Source organism: Paramisgurnus dabryanus, chromosome 12, assembly GCF_030506205.2.
Source record: "Paramisgurnus dabryanus chromosome 12, PD_genome_1.1, whole genome shotgun sequence".
In the NCBI taxonomy this organism is placed as follows: domain Eukaryota; kingdom Metazoa; phylum Chordata; class Actinopteri; order Cypriniformes; family Cobitidae; genus Paramisgurnus; species Paramisgurnus dabryanus.
This window is the reverse complement of record NC_133348.1, coordinates 30,360,979-30,384,132: the sequence shown is the minus strand read 5'-3', so window position 1 is coordinate 30,384,132 and position 23,154 is coordinate 30,360,979. Positions and strand designations below refer to the sequence as shown.

General features: G+C 35.7%; 1 protein-coding gene across 1 annotated transcript in view; it reads right to left on the bottom strand.

Annotated features, from left to right (window-relative positions):
- kcnk2b (potassium channel, subfamily K, member 2b) overlaps positions 1-22,724 on the bottom strand; it is a 35,322-nt gene extending 12,598 nt beyond the window's left edge. Inside the window, exons 1-4 of the mRNA XM_065268893.2 lie at positions 22,457-22,724; positions 20,334-20,644; positions 11,730-11,847; positions 811-971 (exon numbers count right to left, since the gene is read on the bottom strand). Of these exons, the coding sequence (XP_065124965.1) occupies positions 811-971; positions 11,730-11,847; positions 20,334-20,644; position 22,457 (591 nt within the window). The 5' untranslated portion in view covers positions 22,458-22,724. The remainder of the gene's footprint in view (positions 1-810; positions 972-11,729; positions 11,848-20,333; positions 20,645-22,456) is intronic.
- Positions 22,725-23,154: the final 430 nt, after the last annotated feature.

Here is a 23,154-nt window from a genome sequence, read left to right as displayed (position 1 = left end):
ACAAATCAATTAAGGCCAAAATGATATAGTATATGGAATATAATCCATAGTGTTAATGCAAATTTTACTGTCCTCATAGATAGATTACAAAATAATAAAATGGTACGTACTTTCTCTTCGACTATCAAACATTCAGTCAATATGATGAATACTATCATATTAAACTAGATATGCATGCCTTTCCATCTTTTCATCACAAATAAAATTGTGAGAAAAAAAGTGCAGAAGTTTTACATTACATTAGGAGTTTCCAAAAATACTACAAACAGCTGTGTAACATTATATTGAAATTATAGCAACATCATGAAGTGCACTCCAGCACCACACGTTTACAAAATTTCAACAATGTCTTTAAGTTGGACCATTATAAACAAAATTAAATAAAAAATACAATATGCACAATACAATCATTTAAATGTTAATATGGTAATTTTCTACTTGCATACTATTGTTTGATGCATTTATAGTGGAGCAATGTCTACTGTTCCTTTTACTATTATTTTTTAAATACTAGTACTACATGGAAAGTAGTTAACTAGCATTTCATTGCAAAAACAAAGATTATGTCTTTATCAGCTGTTAAACAGGAATGCATTAGAGGATGATAGCAGATCTGCACTGTTGAATAGGAAACGGAGCAGCTAATAACACTATTATGAGAGCTGGATGGTGTTTTCTTGTTATCCCAAAACCATTTATTTATGTTTTAAAAAAATTCACAAAAATCTTTTTTTGCCATAACCTCAGCCATGTTAATTCTATAAATGAAATGGTTTTCTTTGTAAATATGAAATGTTTGCTTTAACTCACATCAATCATCTTTTCCACTTTAGTAATTCCCTTTCCAAAGATCGTTCCGAGCTGATCTCCCACTCCTGCCAGCAGGAATCCAAACAGAGGAATTCCCAACAGGGCGTAGATAATACAGAAGATACGTCCCCCTTCTGTGTGAGGTGCGATATTCCCAAACCCTGGAGTGAGTAAAAAATACATAAAACTATTTGATATTCATCATACTGTAACATATTGATTACTTTCCGAGTATTCGTTTTAAGGTGGTCAAATTTTCCTGTTTAATGGTTTTAATATTTTTTTATTTTCCAATTCCGCTGAGAGCCCTTAAAACGTTCAGTGAGATTATGAAATGTTCTCATTTCGAGTTCTGATGAAAAAAGTCATATTGGTTTTGAACATGATTGTCTCACATGTGTCTGGTGAGTTTTTACCAGCAGTGGGACACAACGTGGTAAGACTACATATCAGCTCAATTCAGTTAAATTCTAAATGTATTTCTATAGTGCTTTCACCATTTTCCCTTGTATCAAAACAACTTAAATACAGTACAGAGAAGTGCAGGGAAGCTAAATATATATATACTGTATATTGTAATGTATGCATTGGCAAAAACCTAATTAAAACAGAGACATAAAGCCAATTAGGATGAAATATGATAGGTATCACATTTTTGTATTTTAATATGATTAATAAGCTATGGTGTACATGGCAAATTGTCATTATTCTGCCCTCTTGTCTTTGTTTTTCTCTAGTCTCGAGGCAGGATCATGACGGGCTTTGGTGTGGTAGCACATGGCCTTTTGTTTGGGCTGTGTGCATCCCAATTTAGGGGCTGTGGCCTTCCAAGGCCGTATTTGAAGGAAAATGACGTCACCGGGCCGCTATGAAGGCTGTCCCAATAAGAAGGCTTCTTCACATCCAAGAATCCAAATGTTGCCTTTTTTCCCCCTGAAACCAAGGATCCATAGATGTGTCCTTCACAACCTTGGATAGCGCAAGAGTTAATTTACGCCCGTGACATCTGGGTATTAAAACTGTAGTTAAATAAAAGTGTATATTTTGCAAATTAAAGGTCCTTGTGACTGTTTTACTATTATAAATGATGATTTAGTGATGTGAATTAATATTATTGCTGCAATATTGTACGTGTTGCGTTTTGCTTTTGTATATTCTAAGGTTGGTGAATTTTACATATACTGTTGGATATTTTAATCTGCATCAATGTGTTATATTTTCTAGAAAAAAAATCTCCATATTTATTTTTAAAAGTCTGATAGGTCTCAGCTGTTTTGTCCCGCTGACAAGCTTTTATTGGGATGCATCCCGTGTCTTGTCTCCTGACTCCGCCCCCCTCATTTTCTCATATTACCTTGTTATTGTTTAATGCTTGTCAACTCCTCCCCTCTTGATTTGCTCCTTTATTAAATGTCCTTGTGTTGCCGCCTTGTGCTTATATCAGTTTTGTATTACCCTAGTTTTAGGTCTGTTAAGTCATGTCCAGTGAATATTGTCAAGAGAAGGTTTTGTCAAATTCTTTGTTTAGTAAATCTAGCCTGTTTAGTATTGTGTTTATCCTGTTTTGCCCCCTCATGGGCCTTTTGTTTCCCTGTCTTGTTAAAATAAAGTCTGTTTGTGTTTACTTAAGCCTGCGCTTGGGTTCTCTCCCTCTCTCCTTACTGGAGATTCATAACAGCAAATATTGCAATAATATTATAAAATATAGAAAACATGTACATTTAGCATGAATTTTGCTTTAATTGGGCTCCGTAAATGAAGATTAACAGTTTTACCATTACATTTATTAAAAAAAATGAATTTAAAGAATATGCTCACAACTTGTTACCTTACAAACTGAGAAGAAAAATATTTGGCCACAAAGTCAGCATGTACAAAAATTGACCATATTCACAATACTATAGTAAAAGTGTAGTAACCATGTTTTTAGCATAATGTTTACCATGCGTAACACCCCTGTTTAAAAAAAAACATGTTTTTATTGTGAATACTACTACAAAAATCATAGTCAATCTGTTAACCATGGTTTAACTTTAGTGAGCATGTTTTTTGGTTTTATTTTGTAGTATATCCATTGTTCATTTCTGTAGGAGGGACTCATCATGCTGTGTAGTGTTTTTTGTTTATGTAGCAAGGGAATGGATAAATACTGGAGGGCTTTTTCACTGGAATTGGTAACCAATACATTCAGGTGTAATGGTTAGAGTGAAGGTGAGATGTAAATGAGTTGAATAATGTCCTGAAACGGGTTAATGCTCAGTTAGACTTCAGCTCTCAGTCAGTCGTCTGACAGCGAACTGATCAATAATTCATCACAGCCGCTGGCTCAGAGCTCTCTGAAGTTCTGCTCAATCCTCATGTGTTAAACAGCACGCATTCACCGGCAAATAACAATAAGAGTCAATTATTTAGTTCTTCACAAGCAAGCTGAAAATGTTTTTCACTCAACCTTTGAGCCGAATGTTCTTGATGTATTTCTTTCTTACCTTTAATAGTCTATAAAATATCTTTCCACAACAAAAAACACTTTTGTGAAATAGAAAAGTTCTGTATGAAGCCTTATATAAAGAGCTTTCTGTTTAACACTGAAAAAGAGTCCCTTATTTGGTACTATTTAGAAGCATTTTGCTTGTGCAGTCCAAAAAACACCTTTTACAAATGTTTTAAAGGTCACCCAATATGAGAAATTCACTTTTATGTTGCTTGAACATAATTGTGTGCCGTCTGTGTGTGTACACAACCACCCTGTAATGATAAAAATCTGCCCACTCCTTTGTTTTAAATCCCCATTAAACCTCAAGTATAATGGGACAAGCTGTTGGTGTTTTCTTAGCAAACTGACATCACTTTGCGCAAGCCCCGCCCACAACCATCCAAAGACTGCATAATTTCTATTTTAAATCTTCTTTACATAATTCATTACCCCACATTCATTATGAACAATGAAGTAATGTGATTGTCTTTTTAAAAACACTGTATGATTTTGGTGTAGTAACAGTAAATGAGACTGCATACCCAAAAATGTGCCTTTTCAACATGGTATAATCAGTGATCTATAGGGCATTTCGTCCTGAAACTTTACTTTCTGGGGACCACTGGGGAAATTGAAAAATTGCCATATTAGGTGACCTTTAAGAGTGTAGGAATTGACACAGGAGTCTAAGTCAGCCACTTTGTATATTTGCACCTTGATGCTGCAGGTTTTCAATATTTGTTTTAATATTATCAATATATTTAATTGTTATATCATAAACAAATTAGTTTGCAGTGCATAACTCTCAAAACCTGTCTAGGACAGAAAGAGTTGGCATAAACAGCCTGATCAACTTTTCTTGAATTAAAAACCAAAACACATCTTGGTAAAATAATTAAACCTTATTCTCTCTTTTCCTGTTAGACACAGGGCACATGTCTACTGTCCTCACACGTGTTTATAGCCTAGTCCAAAGACATGATCTCATTTAGCATGACTCATTTAACATAGCCTTTGGAAATTCATTATTTAAACTCATCTAAATGTGTAACTGTCTCAGGCTACGACCGAATCACAACCACTCTCATATTTGGCCATCGCACTCTTGCTTGTGTGTGATATTGCTTTAAAAATCACTGTTGTTTATGACAACCCTGTACGTGAGTTGGCACATCTGGATAATCTGCTACAAACCTGCTAGTTTCATGTTTCTCATATCACTCCATAAGTTTCGTACAAATACATGCTCTCCATAAGTATTGTAATGGTGCGGGAAGACAAAATTGCTCTGTTTGCTGTGAAGACAATTTGTAAGATGAATATGAGGCAAAAGTAAAAAAGTCACATTTTATTATAACATTATATTTCAACACTTTTTATCACTTAACCCTTGTCAGACAATAGTCTCAAATGATCACATTACATAGAAGAATTAAAATACAAAGTTTTGCTCAATTGAGTTGTATTATTAAATTGTATTGTGTTAAAACAGGAGAAAAATTAAATGTGACATTCTGTACTTCTGTCTCCTTTTAAAGGGACACTTTAACCTAGAGTTAAACATTTGATTTTTACCATTTTGGAATCCATTCAGCCAATCTCATGTCTAGGGTGGCCATTCGTGCCAGTTCTGCCGGACACGTCCCGAACATGTTTTCGGGTTCGTTCTCCGGAAGTCGCGTTGCTCGACCGCATATACGTCATCGAGGTTCTCACATTTCAGTTAAAATACATTAGAAAATTAAGATTTATTTATTTTAAGACATACAATCATTGTAGTTTCATTCTTACCTTGAAATGTAACGGTTGCTTTTTTGAAATTAAACCCAAAATATTAAACCTTGATGAAGTATGCGGTCGACCAGCGACTTCCGGAGAACGAACCCGAAAACATGTTCGGGACGTGTCCGGCGGAACTGGCACGAATGGCCACCCTACTCATGTCTGGCGGCACTTTTAGCATAGCTTAGCATAATCCATTGAATCTGATTAGACCATTTAGCGTCGTGCTACAAAATAATCAGAGGTGTATAATCCTTAAGTATTTTAGTTACATTTTCCAAGCATCTGTGCTTTATCAGAGTGTTTGTCTTGGGAAAAAATTTACCTTTCTTTACAAAAAATTGTTCACTACATTCTAAAGCATAGAATCTTACTGTGTATTCATTATATATTGCATATTAAAATTGATTTAATACCTAATTACATAAAAATTGTGTGCTTTTACTTTCTTGAGTAAAAGTACGAAAAAAAATTTACTTAAGTAAAAGTACAAACAATTACTAGATGTTTATTGTACTTAAATATTAAATATAAACCAAAAACTTGAAATTATGAAATGTAGTGGAGTAAACATTATGATAATATGTTTTGGAATGTATGCTTTCCAAAGAAAAACACAAATATATATAATAATTGAAAATGTACTTTTATGTAGAAAGTAAAAATACTTAAGTACTATACAACTCTGAAAAAAACCAAAGAGTTTTGATATTTTTTCGATTTAAAACATTTAAAACTTGACTTTTCTGTAGTTACATCGTGTATTAAGACAGACAGAAAATTTAAAGTTGCGATATGAATAATATAGAAACTCTTTGGTCATTTTTAAATGCGAGAAGAAATTATGTTTTTTGAGGAAAACATTGCAGAGTCTCAAAGGACTATAAACGATCCCAAACGAGCCATAAGGGTCTTATCTAGCGAAACGATTGTCATTTTTGACAAGACATATCAAAAATATGCTCTTTTAAACCACAACTTTTCGTCTAGGTCCGGTCGAGCATGACCTAACGTAAATGCGTAGTGCTAGTTAATCAGCTAGCACTGATTAACGTTAGATCCTTGACCAATAAGACGTTTATATTAAATGATTTTTTTTTGTCCAAAAGGCTTGACCTTATGCTTCTAACGGAGACTTGGCTTCAACCCGGTGAGTTCATGTCCTTTTCAGAGCTTCTCCCTCCGGCATGTTCGTTTTTTAGCTCTCCACGATTTACGGGAAAAGGTGGAGGACTAGCGACTATTTTTAAAACTAATCTAAAGTGTAAGAGGATTCCATGTGAACATTACGGAAGTTTTGAGTTGCAACTTTTTCAAATTGATCTTAATTTATCATTGCTATGTGCACTTATTTATCGCCCTCCTAAATTTAATAAGGATTTTATTAAGGACTTCTCTGTGTTTGTGGCTGGCATTGCTGTCAACTATAATCACTTTTTAATTGTTGGTGATTTTAATATTCATGTGTGTTGTGCTTCTAAGCCTCTGGTCAAGGACTTTATGAACATTCTAGAATCGTTTAATCTTACACAATCTGTGAATTCCCCAACTCATAATAAGGGACACTCTTTGGACTTGGTCTTATCTCATGGCCTAAATTTGTCCATAAAAGACATTTCTGAGGCAGGCATTTCCGACCATATGCCCGTATTGTTTACGGTCTTTTTGCCGGGTTCACAAAATATACCATGTCTTCCTATGCAGCGGCGGCGGGCAGTTAATTCATCTACGGCTTCACTTTTTGCTGCAGCATTTGACATTCCTCTATTAACGTCCTTGGACGTGTCCTTTTCAACTCTGGATATTGATGAGATGGTCTTTTCATTTGACTCTATGTGCACGGAAACTCTCGACCAAATAGCACCATTTATTCGAAAGAATTCCAACCAAAAGAGAGAGCCATGGTGCAATGATACTACCCGTGCTCTCAGAAGGGATTGTCGACGTGCGGAGAGAAAATGGAAAAAAGACAATCTGACTGTGTCCTTGGGAATTTTAAGAGAGAGTCTGTCTGACTACCAGGACGCTGTTAGAGCCGCAAAATCTCTGTATATATCAAATCTGATACAGAATAATAGCCACAAACCTTATATACTTTTTAATGTTTTAAATAGGTTAATTAATCCTCCAGATCAGGCTGGTATTGTCCCTTGCGCTCTTTTGTGTGACAGATTTTGTAAATTTTTCATTGATAAAGTGTCCAATATCCGAACTGCAACCCATCATGTTGTGCCTGATCCAAGCATTATATCACTATGTACAGCGGTCTTTGAAGATTTTGTACCAGTATCTATTACTGATTTATCCAAGACGGTTCAAGGTTTAAGATATTCCGTTTGCTCTTTGGATAGTCTTCCAGCTAAACTATTTAAAGATGTTTTTGAGACAATTGGGCCTTTTGTTTTAAGTCTGATAAATATGTCCCTATCAGCCGGATATGTTCCAGTGGCTTTTAAAAAGGCCATTGTACAACCCTTACTGAAGAAACACAATTTAGACCCCTCCGTTTTGTCTAATTATAGGCCTGTTTCTAAGCTCCCCTTTCTATCCAAAGTTTTAGAAAAAGCGGTATATGCCCAACTACAATCACACCTAAGTTTAAACAAAATCTGTGACAAATTCCAGTCTGGTTTTAAATCCGGCCACAGTACTGAAACTGCTCTTTTAAAAGTTTTTAATGATCTTCTGCTAATTTCGGATGCTGGTAGATCTGCTGTACTGGTACTTTTAGATTTGACTGCAGCGTTTGATACTGTTGACCACAAGATTCTATTGTCCAGACTTGAGTCTTGTGTTGGCATTAAAGGTACTGTTTTGAATTGGTTTCGGTCATATCTGTCAGAGAGGTCTTTTACAGTGAACCTTGGACCTTTCAATTCAAAAAGCGCCCCAATTACTAGCGGGGTCCCTCAAGGATCAATTTTGGGCCCAGTTTTATTTTCATTGTATATGTTACCTTTGGGATCTATTTTCCAAAAATACAACATCTCTTATCATTGTTTTGCGGATGACGTCCAAATTTACTTACCGTTGAACACTAAAACAAACTCAGTCGAAGTACTGAGAAATTGTTTGGGTGAAGTAAAGGATTGGATGTCACTGAACTTTCTGAATTTAAACAATGACAAAACTGAAGTTATAATTTTTGGAGATGCAGATATCTCAGGCTTGGATGCTTTTGGCCCAACATTTTCAAACTGCTGTTCTTATGTAAAAAGCCTTGGCGTTTTAATTGATAGCACTTTTAAACTTGACAGGCAAATTAGTTCTGTGGTAAAATCAAGCTTTTTTCAACTTAGACTTCTTAGGAAGGTCAAACCCTATCTGCCACATAGCCAACTGGAAAAAGTTGTGCATGCTCTGATTACAAATCGTCTAGACTATTGCAATTCATTATACTATGGTCTTGATCAGGGCTCGATCCGCCGTTTACAATTAGTTCAAAATGCAGCGGCACGTCTTTTGACAGGTAAAAAGCGAAATGAACACATAACCCCTATATTGTCGACTCTACATTGGTTGCCTGTTGTTTTTAGAATCCATTTTAAGATTGTATTGTTTGTTTATAAATCTTTAAACGGACTGGCACCTTTATATTTATCTGACATGCTTACTTTGCATACTCCAAGTAGGACTCTGAGGTCTACTGGCCAGCTGTCTTTAGACTGTCCAAGGTCCAGACGGAAAACAAGAGGAGACAGAGCTTTCTCAATAGCAGGTCCAACACTTTGGAATTCGCTCCCTCCTTATATTAGAGCAGCTACCTCTGTGGAATGTTTTAAATCATTGTTAAAAACCCACTTGTTTGCATTGGCTTTCGAATCATGACTGAGCAGTGACATTTTATTTTTTGTTTTTTTTTTAATATTGTTGGAATATTTGTATCTTGTGTTTTTACTGTATTTTATACTTGTACAGCACTTTGGGGCAGTGGTGTCTGCTTGTAAATGTGCTTTAGAAATAAACTTTGACCTTGACCTTGACGTAGGGAGGTCACGTGTTACATATATAAAACGCACATTTGCGGACAATTGTAAACAATAAACTGACACAAAGACATTAATTAGTATCAGTTGACATACAACAACGTCAGAACGGTCCTCTTTCAACACACTTGTAAACACTGGGGCGGAGTTTCGCGTTCGTCCTCTGTGACCTCTTGACGTCATGACGTATTGTGTGGGGTCACGCTGGCGCATCACGACCGGATCAAGACGAGAAGTTGTGGTTTAAAAGTGCATTTTTTTTTCTTGTCAAAAATGACAATCGTTTCGCTAGATAAGACCCTTATGCCTCGTTTGGGATCCTTTGAAACTCGGTTGAAAAAAACTGTTAAAGGAGTAGTCCACTTTATAGATGGGGCCCATTGACTTACCATAGTATATTTTTGTCCTACTATGAAAAGTCAATGGACCCCATCTTTAAAGTGGACTACTCCTTTAAGTGTTGAGTTAAGTATTAATTGTTGGGCTCTATTAAAGTCCATTAAAATGAGAAAAATCCTGCAATGTTTTCCTCAAAAAACATAATTTCTTCTCGACTGAACAAAGAAAGACATCAACATTTTGGATGACATGGTGGTGAGTAAATTATCTGGATTTTTCTTTTAAGAAAATTGACTATTTCTTTAAAGTTGAGTGTCCCTTTAATGTTTAGACATTTCTTGACTCAATTTTGCCTTTATCGTTGTAATACTTATGGAGGGGACTGTAACTTAAATCAACCGACAACTAGTTTCTCAAATGCTTTCCAGTGGTAGAAAATTCAGTATTAATTTTATAGTGAACATAAAACGTGATGACTAAAAGCTCAAGTATCCTTGACTGCGGAGGTCACTGGAGTACACTGCACTTGTTTTCATGCACCCTGGAGCCAGTTTAAGTAGACATGTGCTTTGTAAAATGTACTACTGGAAAGCATCATCCATTTAAGATAAGCACACTGCGGTCATAAAGGGATGCACATGGTCAGCAACAGTATAGGTTTAATCAGGTTAACCAATGCTCAATTATGCCTGAAGCAATGAAACAAGGCAGGATTGATTTGTGCTCTTTTGACCTTAACCATCTGGATGTGATGTTCCTACCTGACAGTACGAGGAGACCTGGAGGGCCTTCTGCTGTTATAGCACATTTCCCTCAATCTGTACTGTATTTTATGTAAAGAACTGATTTTCTCAGTTGTAACTACTGATGTTTTCCTGTCTTCACTCTCAGAAAAGAAAGGTAGAAAAGCTGTCACAGACAGGGGCGGTAGTCCTTTACATTATGTACAGAGTGCATAGTAGCTCAAAGGTACATACTGATACCTTTTCAAAGGACCAGTGACAGCTTTTTCGAGAGAAAGACCAGTCTGGTTATTCATCAGTCCCCTCTGTCAGTAATTACACATCTTACCCACAGAACTGACACTCGATTGATGTGTTTTCCAGACCTCCCACTTCTCCTGGACGTTTCCGGGATTCTCCTGCATATTTATAGTGGCTCCCTGACACCCATAAGTTCCAAGTTAAAGTATCCAGAAATCGATTATGCAAGAACAAACGAGTAAAAGAGTCTCTGGAGAGACTCGGTGAAAAGATGAAATGATGACAGAGTGAAAAGATGAAATGAGAAAGTGACAGAAAGCGTATCTTCACTGTCTTTCTGCTAACTAGACCTATCAAGTTTCTAAGTGGATGGGCTTTACCATCGACCTCTCTCTCTTATATTAGTTCATTCATCAGTTTGAAGCACCACTGGTGTCTGAGCTATCTTCCTGAAATTAGTTTTGGAGGGTGGGATGTCATAATAAATACTAAACACCTCATAAACAAACAAACAATCAAGGGGTGGTGAATGTATAAATCTTGTAATGACAAAAGTTCAGTCTCTGCAGAGCGTCATATGAAGAGCTCAGATGCAAGTGCTGATTCTTGTAAATGAGCAGCGGGCTCTTATGTTTAGGTTCATTTCACTTTAATTTAATGAAAAGGTTATTAGTCAGTAATTGAAATGCCTTATTTTCACAAATGTCACTTTAGTCATTTTATTGGTATTGAATAAATTTTTCGCTGCAAAACCCTGTGAGTATGCAAAAATCTCCACTTCTAAAAAAATCTCCAGTCACAATTTTACTGTCCTTTCTGAATAAAGGTAAAAGACGTGGTCAATATTCTACCATATTCGGTAAACCTCGTTTAACTGGGTAAAATACTCCTTGATGTTCGGTACTTAGAGGACTTTGCTGAAAAGTCGTTGTGGCATTTAACAGATTCTGCCAACAAAGCAGTATTTCTGAATGGCCTGAGGTCGGGATTAAGCAGATTTGAAGCGGAAGTATTTGATAAAAGTATAATACGTTCAAAAAGCATACAGTAAATATCATGATCTCATTTTTGACAGATGTGGCGTTTAGCGGCTTTTGCATCTGAGCTCTTTATATGAAATTCTGTGTGATTTTGCATAAGAGGTTCTGTTTTAGATTAGATGTTGCCTATGCAATCCAAAATCCATTTGTTTTAACACGTGTGCGTGCATGCGTGTGTGTGTGTGTGTGTGTGTGTGTGTGTGTGTGTGTGTGTGTGTGTGTGTGTGTGTGTGTGTGTGTGTGTGTGTGTGTGTGTGTGTGTGTGTGTGTGTGTGTGATTGTGTGTGTGTGTGTGTGATTGTGTATAGTTTAGTACCTATTGTTGTAATAACTGTTCCAGCGAAGAAAAACGAGTTGCTGAGATCCCAAAAGCTGCTCTGATTGGATGAGTTTCCTGAAGGGTTCACACCTGATCGTATGGCTGATGCCACTTGCTAATAAAAGAGAAGGGTTTTATACATTATAAAACTGCTGCATGTATAATGTAAGCACACAATTTTAAGTTGATGTTATTACTGATTGTGCATTAGTGTGTAACATTGCATGTAATGTGCAAAAAACACTACAGAATAAAACTACATTAAATATTGACTGTTAACAGATTTCCTAAAATCTCCAGACAAACAGGAAGTCCCACCCCAAATTTGTACACTCTTCGGGAAATCACTCATATGTGATCTGTCTCCTTGCATGACAATGTGAACATTGATTTACTAAATGGGGCAAATTAGCATGAAAGCGCAATTCCAAAAAAGCACAAATGGGAGTGGTAATATCTCCGGATTATTTACTAAAAAGGCGCAAATAACACAGGTGCAACAGCTGATTTCCATAATAACCAACGCAATCTACTTACGTTTACATGAACATGGTTATTTTGAAAACTGAGATATTTACCTTTGTTTGCGCCCTTCGTTTACACGTAAACGTAGATTTCGCCTCTGAAACCGTTTCTTTCTAAAAACTCCAGCCAAAGTGGAAATTTTGAAAACCTTCATTTGCACGCTTGCATGTAAACTGAGACAACGGATGTTTAGTAGGCCAACGTCACAGAATGCGCCAGAGCTCGCACCTACGTCAAAACTGCGACCTATGTTTACATGTGACTGCTACTCTGAACGCTTCCATGATCACATTAATGTTCGTGCAAAGTCATTTTGTGTGTTTGTATTTGCAAATACAGCTGCTCCATTATGTCAAGGAGCAGAGACGAGTGCTCGGAGGTCAGCAATTTTACGCGTGAGGTGGATGATGTCAACGTGCCCCGAGAGCGAGTTGAGAAATCATTAATTTTGAATCGCTCTCACAGTACTCTGACGTCATCGAACACCTACTGCAACAACTCCTCCCTTCAACACGAAGAACCAGTCCGTGTCACCACCAGCGCCACTGGTGATTGGCTTACGTGGGCTTGAGCTTCTCTTGACGGCATGCACGGGTATGTGTAAATGAACACTTTTCTGAAAAAACGAACATGTGTGCACGATATAATTTTTTAAACCAGAGAGGTTGAAATGTCAGTTTATGAAAATAGCCGCCCACGTGTAAACACCCCTTACGAAAAAGAAGTATACTTCAAGTTCATTATATTAAGTATACTTAAGTAATGTTGGAGTATAGTTTTAAGTATACTTTATGTAGTAACATTTATGTTCTAGTAGTAAACTTGTAAGTGTACTGGTTGAATACCGCTTGGGACTAAATTGGCCCACTTTTAGTATATAAAAGTATACTTCTAAGTGTACTATAAGTGTAAGAGTAGTCAACTTTAAGTGTACAACTAGTGCACAATTAGTTCTTCATTTGTACTGCAAGTGAACTCATAAGTATACTAGTAGTTTTCTAGACTTATACTTCAAGTGTACATGCAAATGTTCTGTTAGATTACTCTTAGTAAACTAGTAGGTTACTAATTTTGTGCTGCAGGTATACTTCCAAGTGTTTTTTTATATACTTTTAGTTAACTAGTAGTTTAATAGTCATATACTGAAAGTGTACATGCAAGTGTTCTGTTAGTGTACTCTTAGTAAACTAGTAGGTTACTTATTGTATACTGCTTGTGTAACAAAGCACTTTGACACTGAGGATCCATCTGCAGGTTTTTATTAAACACACTCATATTCCAACAGGCAAGGTTAAACAACAGCAAACACAGCAATGTAGGGCAGGCAAATCTCGTAGTCATGAAACAGGCAAAAGGGTCAGCAATGACAGCCAGTACAAATCAAGACTTTGCACTGACTGAATGTTTCCAGAGAGTTTATATAGGCTGTCCAATGTGTTTCAGGTGGCAGACCAATCAGTCCAGGCATGCGGGATTATGGGAAATGGAGTCCAGAACGAAAGTTAATATTCAGGGGGTTCAGCCATATATATAGATATATATACAACCTCAAATCAGAAACAGTTGGGACACTGTAGAAATTGTGAGTAAAACAGGAATGGAATAATTTACAAATCTCATAAACTTATATTTTATTCACAATAGAATATAAATAACATATCAAATGTTGAAAGTGAGACATTTTGAAATGTCATGCCAAATATTGGCTCAATTTGGATTTTATGAGAGCTACACATTCCCAAAAAGTTGGGACAGGTAGCAATAAGAGTATAAAAGTTAAATGTACATATAAGGAACAACTAAAGGACCAATTTGCAACTTAATTGGCAACATGATTGGGTATAAAAAGTGTGGCAGTGTCTCTCAGAAGTCAAGATGGGCAGAGATAGTCTATATTCTATTGTGAATAAAATATAAGTTTATGAGATTTGTAAATTATTCCATTCCTTTTTTACAATTTCTACAGTGTCCCACTCTAGTGTCCCATTATATATATATATATATATATATATATATATATATATATATATATATATATATATATATATATATATAAAATTTTAGTATTTATTATTTTTTGTTTGATTAGCTCACTGATAGCATACGAAAGATTTAGCTTCAAATTGAAAGTACAATTAAAAGGTACAAGTAAAAAAATTTATACACATTGTATTGTACTTTAAGTGCAATATATTAATATTTATAGTATGATGTTAAGTTCACTTAAAGTAAAGTTGAGTAGTAAACTACTAGTTAACTAAAAGTATAGTAAAAGAAAACTTGCAAGTATACCTGCAGCACACAATTAGTAACTTACTAGTTTACTAAGAGTACACTAACAGAACACTTGCATGTATACTTTCAGTATGAGTACACTAGTTAACTAAAAGTATAGTAAAAGAATACTTGCAAGTATACCTGCAGCACAAAATTAATAACTTACTAGTTTACTAACACTAAAGATTCTCCATAAAGATAATTTGTACACTACATATACTTTCAAAATTTACTTAAAATATACTGTTTCTAAAGGATGCTAAATGATGTATTTTATAAATATGCTGTCAGTGTCAGTGCATTATTATAATGATAACTTTAACAGATAACGTATACCTAAAATAAACTTTAAAATAAGTTCAAATTAGTATACTTTAAAAATTGCACAGAACTTTAACTCCAAGTATATTTTTTTAAAGTATACTTTTAGAAAATATACTAAATTATAATTATTTTGAAATATGTTAAAAGTTTAATTGTAAGCAAATATGTTGTAAGCATACTTTCAATATATTCAAAGATGGTACATTTCTTTCTAAGTATATTTGTAATGTACTATTGCAAAGTTAAATATACTTGAAATACAATAAAGTATATGTATTTTTCACCAGGGCTATTCATATGGCTTTTTGCAGCTTTCTTGATGTAGCTTTCGTTGTTGCATTTTTACTTTATACTTTTAAGTATATGTCAGTAAACAAGTATAGGCCAAATATACTTAGACATTTCGGTCAGTATAGGTCAAGTATACTTTAGTACAATTTAAGTATATTTCTAAGAAGTACCTAAAGTACATTTTAGAGAAGTACATAAAAAGTAAACTGAAAGTATACTTTCTTATTTTAAGTTTAAAAGAAGAATACTTATAGCACACTTCAATAAACTTCTTTTTCGTAAGGGACAGCCTAAGAGCAGTGCAAATTAGTTCAGGGTCGCAAATAAGCAGAGCTAATGCTCCTCAGGTGCGGGTGATCTACTAACACCTAATGCGCTTGAGTTCAACACCACATCGCAGCTGAAAATTTGGGGTGTGAAATCCCAGCTAATGAAACCATAGTACATTGAACAAGAACAATAGGACATCCACTGCGTGTCTTTAGTAGATCCCGACAGTCATTATTTATCAAACAAAATGATGGTTCGTGCTGGGGCAAGCTGTTAGTAAATCTGGCTCCCTTGATCTTTTCAATTCAGATTTAAGCCACTTTCATACATGGTCCTAAATCGAATATGGGTCTTATGTTTTGCAGTGCAAACTCAGTCTGAACAGTTCTATGGAAATTCATGCAACTTTTATTACATTCCAGATTGATATGCGTCGCAATTGCAGAAATATGCCCAAAGCTGGCTTGCAAAACTGTTTAAAAACATGTAAGCCTTAAACCCCTAACGTGCATGTTGTCTCTTTTATTAATTTTAACACAACATCAACACAAAATGACAATAAATAGCATAACTCAAATTAATGTGTACAAAAATAACACATCCTTTCTTAGAGTGCATAACCAATTTACACTGGAATCTGATATGTGAACAGCCAAACCAAGAATCTGACCTTGAGTAATAAATCTGAATTGTGGTGTGAATCCAAGGATACTGAATGTAACAAGATTGAGCACTCCCATTACTATGAATAGGAGAGAATTCATTGCTCAATATGGACACTCAGGTGACCGAAGTCCCGCCCCACAAAGAACCAATCATCAATTAATAAAGACTAATGAGGGGCTCCCTACAGAGTCACATGGGGTGCTTGACAACCTGTGCGCATGGTTGTGGCTAGAAGGGTTACAGCTACAACCAAAGTCTTGTGAAATCTTGCCGAATAAGTGCTGTTTTCATCCTAATCCTACCCCCAAACCTGTAGCTGTATCCCCTCTAGCCAGAACCTGCTGTGCACGTGCACAGTAGCTGAAACAACAACAAAAAAGGTGTTTTGTGCACAATTTAAACTGATATAATTCCCCTAAAGTGACTTTGTAATTTGCAAGAAGATAAATTAACATGAAACTATAACTGAAACCTAAAAGAAGCATTCATTTTAAACTAGTCTGCATGTCAGTGTTGGTCCCTGTGATGTTAACCTGTGAAAAACACATGGCACATGGGAAAAAAGCTATTTATTCACCTAAACAAACAAAGAAGATCATCTTAGCGCTTTTAACACATTTACATACTAATATAGTAAAAGAGTTTCAGAGACATCGCTAACTATGCAATATGTTGGCTATATATTGCTTTCAACCTTAATCTTTATATTAACATTATATAACAGCAACGTCTTTATTCCATGTATCTTACTAATGTCAGACATGATGTCTGTATGAGTGCAAAAAAACAAAGATCTCAACTCGAGCACGTCAATATCCCCATAACACTCAACTTACATTGGATGATGCTTATTCACAGTCACTCTAGTTAAGTGAAAGCCACTTTGACAATATTATTTCAATTAGTTTAACTACACCATATGCCAGATTTCTTAAACAATAATCTGTTTTGTGAAAGATATGTTGGGGGCATGAAATAATGCCAGGAGGCCCCTGTTTTCTGAAATTTCATTATTTTATTTTACCCCAGAAAAATAAGCCTACTAACTAACCACACTAAATTGTATAATTTAATATCTTTTGTTTAATTTAAATACTAAGTTTGAGATTGTTTTATGTCATCATTTTCTTAGAGAGAGGCGCAAAGGGATGCACCCAGCTACACAAAGAGAGCTCACACTGAAAAGTGGGCACTGGCTATAGGGCAACAGTCTAACACTTCACAGGAATAGAGACTCCAGTAACAAGCCTGGTAAGGTGAGTGTGTCCAATTCAGGTGATAAAAACATACAAAGCAAAAAATAATTGACTTGACCTGGCGAGCAATCCTTTCCAAGAATTCACCAGGGACTCAATTATTTTACTTATGCCACGATAAGATTTTTTCCTTAAAAAAGTTTTTCATCGATTACATACTTTCAACTGTACTAAAATCCCTCGGCTGGTGTCACAAGTTAAAGAAATTTAGAGGTCATTTGATAATTACACATACAGTATGTGACCCTGTCGGTGAAATCCAATCTAAAGTCTCATAATCTAATGATGAGTTAGGAGCATTAAAGTTTGATTTCAAAAATTAATTTCTGTCTTTGACATAATCTTACTCAGTCAATATTGAAGATACAAAGATTATATTTTCACAGAATGTTCTTTACACTATATAGGATGATTATATGCAGAAAACTGTAAAACATAAAAACATTTAGCTGGTTTTTTACCAGACATAATGAAGTACAAATTACTTTGTTACCTTTCCTTAGTAGAAATTTTGGATATCTATACTTCAGTGGCGTAATTATTTTTTAGCCAACTTTTTACTTCTACTTACATTTTCCTGCAATTATCTGTACTTTCTATTCCTTACATAGAAGGACAGCCTTAAAAATAGCCTCTCTACTCCTATTTTTCTCAGCTTGTTTTCATTCTGGCTTGTCATCGTTCAAAAAGATGAGAAGTATAAACATAATACCATTCCGACACCCTATGTACGCTTAATCACTGCACATGACACAAATCATGTCACACTAAGGAGGACATAGCCAGTGTTTGGGTCGTTCCTCAAAAGAGACTATTTCTTAAAAGGTATTATTTCTCCACTACTGGCTCATTTATCAAACGGGTGCTTTCTCTTCATCCCTTGTAAATTAAGATACAGTAAGTAGTTCAGGAGAGAGACGTTTGAATAAATTAGTGTTTGCGATTGACAATGCAAATCACAATGTTGTGATAAGCTATACTAACTTTGTAACTCGTTACCCCCAACACTGGACATAGCAGACGTATGAAGCCAAGACATGGCATGGTTTGCTTGCTAGCAGTAAGCTATGAATCCCCGTTGCAAAGTCGTTTGGTGGTAGTACACATATATGGTTCTTGAATGAATTAACATTGAAATGCGTTCGTTTTTAATGGGCATATATGCGGCTGAAACAGGTAGCCTAGTGCATCCCAAATTTTTCCAAATTTTCAATAATTTAATTTGACATTATAATCATTTTGGCCCTCTAGAATTTTTTTGTGCACAAAAGTCCCTGTGACACGGCCTAAGCTTTTGTCCTTAATTAATTTTTTTTCCTTACATTACTTTTACTTTTAAGTAGTTTTGAAGCCAGTACTTCTACAATTTTACTTAAGTAAAAAGCTTGAGTTGATACTTTAACTTCTACGGAAGCCTTTTAAACCCTTGTATCTATGCTTCTAATGTGAATACTTTTGACACCAGGCAGGGTGACATATTGTTCTGGTTTAAGCCACTTTCCTGCTGTGTTTACACCTCTGCAAAACTAATAATTAAAATACTTACCACAACTGCCTATATTTACTTTTGTGTATTATATAACCAAATATACCACGGGTCTGTTGAATGCTTTATTCTGATTGGCTGAGAAATGTTCCATGGGTGATGATTATTTTTCAATAACCGCACCTAACCTTTAAAATGTCTTAAAAATAGGCACCAGAGCTAGCCTGGGTTTCCCCATGTTGCCTTGCGTGCAAATTTATTCACGCTGCAAGTCTAGCATGGAAACTATGTACTTTTTTGCCCCTGAAATAGGGAACCAATCACAAAAAGGGGAGGGGGCCGCAAGGCGATGAGGACGTCTATGCAACACACCGAAGCAGTTTTGTTTAGACGCGAAGTTACTTTTCAATGCAGCCTTAAATAGTGTTCGAAGTAGTTTTGAACGCAAGTTTTTTTAAAAAAAAGAGCAACGTTTGGCGGTAAACAATTTCATATCCAAGAAGGATGTTTCGATATGGCAAGACATGTTAGCCACTTAAACCACGCCTTAAATAAGAGAAAATAAGCATGTGGTTCCCAGACCACGTCTGATTCTCTATAAGACTGGACTGGTGTTAGCCAGGCTACAACAGAGCAATATATGGTATAAGCGGAATAATTGATTCCTGTCCTTTGAGTTATTTGAAAATAATGCACAAACGACACTCCGCTTCGCATGATATTTTATTTTTTTATAATTGAATGGTCTATCATCAATTATTCCTTATGTAAACTATAAGACACTGTTTCTGGCCCTACTAGATATGGGCTAGTGCAGTGGTTCTCAAAGTAGGGGGCATAGTTTAATAATTAATATGTCCCATAATTAAATTTCTGACCTTGAGCAATAAATGTGCAATGAGCATTAAGGTTTGTGGTGAACCAAAGATATTGATTGAAACAAGATTGAGCACTCAGACATTGCATATGGATGCTCTGGCAATGGAAGTACCGCCTTCCAGTCATAAGAACCAATCATCAATCAATAAAGACTGATGATTGTCCGGGGGAGGGACTCTATACAGAGTCATGTGAGGGGTGGGAAACACTGGGCTAGTGTAACCTTGTGCTTAAATATCTGTGCTGGTCCCTGAAATGTTATGGGTTCAAATAATAAAGATCCTAATCACACTGGACCTGAGGATATTCCATAGAGTACTCAAACTGTAAGAGATGTTACAGGGAGTGTTGTGACAAATTTGTCTCTTTGAAATTTGATTCAACTTTCTCAAATGTTATTGCTTCATATAAAAGGTAATGAATCCAGCTTTCATCACACAACTGTGTAAATTGTCAAGTACAAAGAGTTTTTTCCTTATGTGAAGCAGTATAAACCACCCTTCCAATTTAAGCTGAAATGACGTCAACATGATTATAGATGTATATTAAAAGACAATTATAGATATTTTCTTCAAAAATTGTCAGAATACAGTATATTGTGTTATGAATTAGAGGATGTTGTCTCACCTTCACTAAATATTCCAGGTCTGATGAGTTGACACAAGGATGATCCAAGAGGAACTGCAGTTTTTCTGCCAGTATGGACAGTTTTTGGGATGTTTCGTATGGCTGTTCTAGCTCTTTAAACACAGTCGCTCCGAGAATTAAATAGAGCACCACCAGCAGAAAGACGGTTAGCACAGTTTTCCAGCGCATGACGCTCACATGAGGCTCGTAGTCCTCTGATGTGTTCAACACCACGGGCTTGGCTGAGAATGACAGGCGTGGTTTGGAGTTGTGAGCAGCTGTTTTAGGATCAAGGAGATCAGGAGCAGCCACTGAAAGAAAGAAAGAAGGACATATTTGCGTTAATAACTTCTTAGTGAATGACAGCTGATTTATATAGGCCAGGGCTAGTTAACTGGCAGCCTGTAGGCCAAATGCGGCCCTCCAATCAATTTTATCCAGCCCGCTGGTCATCTTTATCTGAGTTAAAATCAGCATGGTTACATTTACCTTTCTATTGTACATGACAAAGGATGGCTGATAAACCAGAGGGAGAGTTGGAAAGGGGCTGCGTGGGGTTTCAACCATCTGCGGGTGCATAATTATCGAATCCAATTTGAACTTTGGATATTTAAAAAAATATATATACTTGTGCGACTACACCGCATGTGATCCACATACGGGAAGTAATGAAATTCAAACACTGTGCGCAAGGTGAAAATGATTAATCATTTTTTGTTTAACTTGATCAGTAACACTTGAATCCTTTAAAAACGACTGATTACTATGATAAATAAATTATTAAGTATAAATATTTGGGTAGATTAAAGGCTCTTGCGCTAGAATGAGCTTCTCTCCCATGTTGGCACGGATTTATGATAAACTGACATTTCATTATGACTGCCACTAGGGGGCAAACTCCGACAGCCGTGTCCCAATGTAGTGTACAATGGAACGCATATTTAGCCTAGATATTTTTAACATATTAAAAAAGAAAACAGGAAGTGCAATTTTAGCCATTAGGAGAAGACTGGCTATATGTTGTGAATACTTGAAATGTAAAACTGTATGATGTATGAAGATAAACAGTTATAAACAAAAGAAGTTTATTAGCTCTGCATTACAGTTAGTGCTTTACAAAAAGTGTGTTGATTATTTACACTTGCACTTTTTTGTGCAATGTTCATAGTTGAACTATTAACATTTGGATTTTTCAATGTTTAACTGCAATTGTTTTTACATAGTAAAAAAAGAAAATATGAGTTTTCAGTAACTAAATAAATTATGGTTAATAATGGATACAAGATGCATCTTTTTTGAAAATGCATGTTTTTAATATATATCCTATAACAAAAAGTAAAAAAAACTATATAAGTTATAACATATATAAAAATAATAATATATATAATAGCTTAAAGTAAAAAATATATTAAAGGTAAAAATAGGGGTAAAAGTTTGGCATCATATTTACAATTTTAAAATCTGGGCCCTTGAAGAAGAGTATTTGAAGACTCCTGATACAGGCTATCCTAAGTCAATTAGCAAAACCAGAAACATAAATGTAATACATTCATAAGTGTCAAAAGTCGATTTCAGTGTTTCTTTCTTTCCCCAATTTTTTTCTCCAAAGTGCTTGAAAGGTCCATAAGCAATGTGATGGTACAGTAAAGGCAGCACACCACCATATACAGTATGATACTGTATGTTACAATACGATTTATTACTGTATAATATATGTTACGATATGAAATGGATTACACAGGCATCTGAACATTTAAATAATTTATAAATGATTTCAGGAAACTGTACAGTGTTTATTTATAATGTTCTGCTTTAGTTTCCAGAGAGAACACGAGCTTTTAATCTTTATCTTAATTCCCGAACCAGATATGACTTAACAGACATCATTCATCTTTTTTATTTTAATTTTTAATTGTTTATCTATTACTGAACCGTTGTATTATGCCTAATGTAAGTTCGGGTAGGCTATGCTGCTGATTATTTTAACATAGTTTTATATCTGATTGAATTTATTTTGAGGACCATATTTTATAATTGATCTAATGAACCTCTCTCTCTCTCTCTCTCTCTCTCTCTCACACACACACACACACACGCGCGCGCCAGCACATTATATAACTCACTTCTTCGCTCAGTATTCCACGCGTCACCTCGCTCGCGTTACCGTGGGGTCGAGGCGGTTCGGTCGCTGTTCTCCAGGTCCATTTCATCTGGTCCGTCACCAGCTTTGTTCTGCTTCTGTCGGTGTCCTCATAGCAAACGCGCGTGGAAATCAGGACCCAAGCAGATCGCTTCACCTCAAGACGCGCGCAGCTGAATACATCCACTCACCTCGTCCAGTACGCGCCGCGAGCGCGCGCGTGAGGGTGGAGTGTTGTGCTGATTGAAAGCTTGTAGATGATCAATGCTGTCAATCGCTGGTCACTCTACTTAACACAGTGATCATTTACTTGATTTATGACTTATGGTATCCTTTAAGACAATCGTGTAGGTATTAAGAATAGGGTATAAGGAGTGTTAGAGATTTTGGATAAAATGTGAGTGTGTGTCAACATTAATGGTGAAGCCATGTGGTGTCGTGTTCTTTAAACATCATGAAAAACAGATGCTTTTGTTTATTTGTTATCATCACTGTAGGGGCAGCATGTTCTCTACTTCCTTTAATGTGGCGTTTGATCAAATAAAAGTAACCAATAAGAGTTCATCTTAAGAGCTGACAGATGTTTATATCTTTATAATGATATAAATTGTGCCTTAAAGGGATAGTTCACCCAAAAAGGAAAATTCTGTCATCTTTTACTTTGATGTTATTACAAACCTG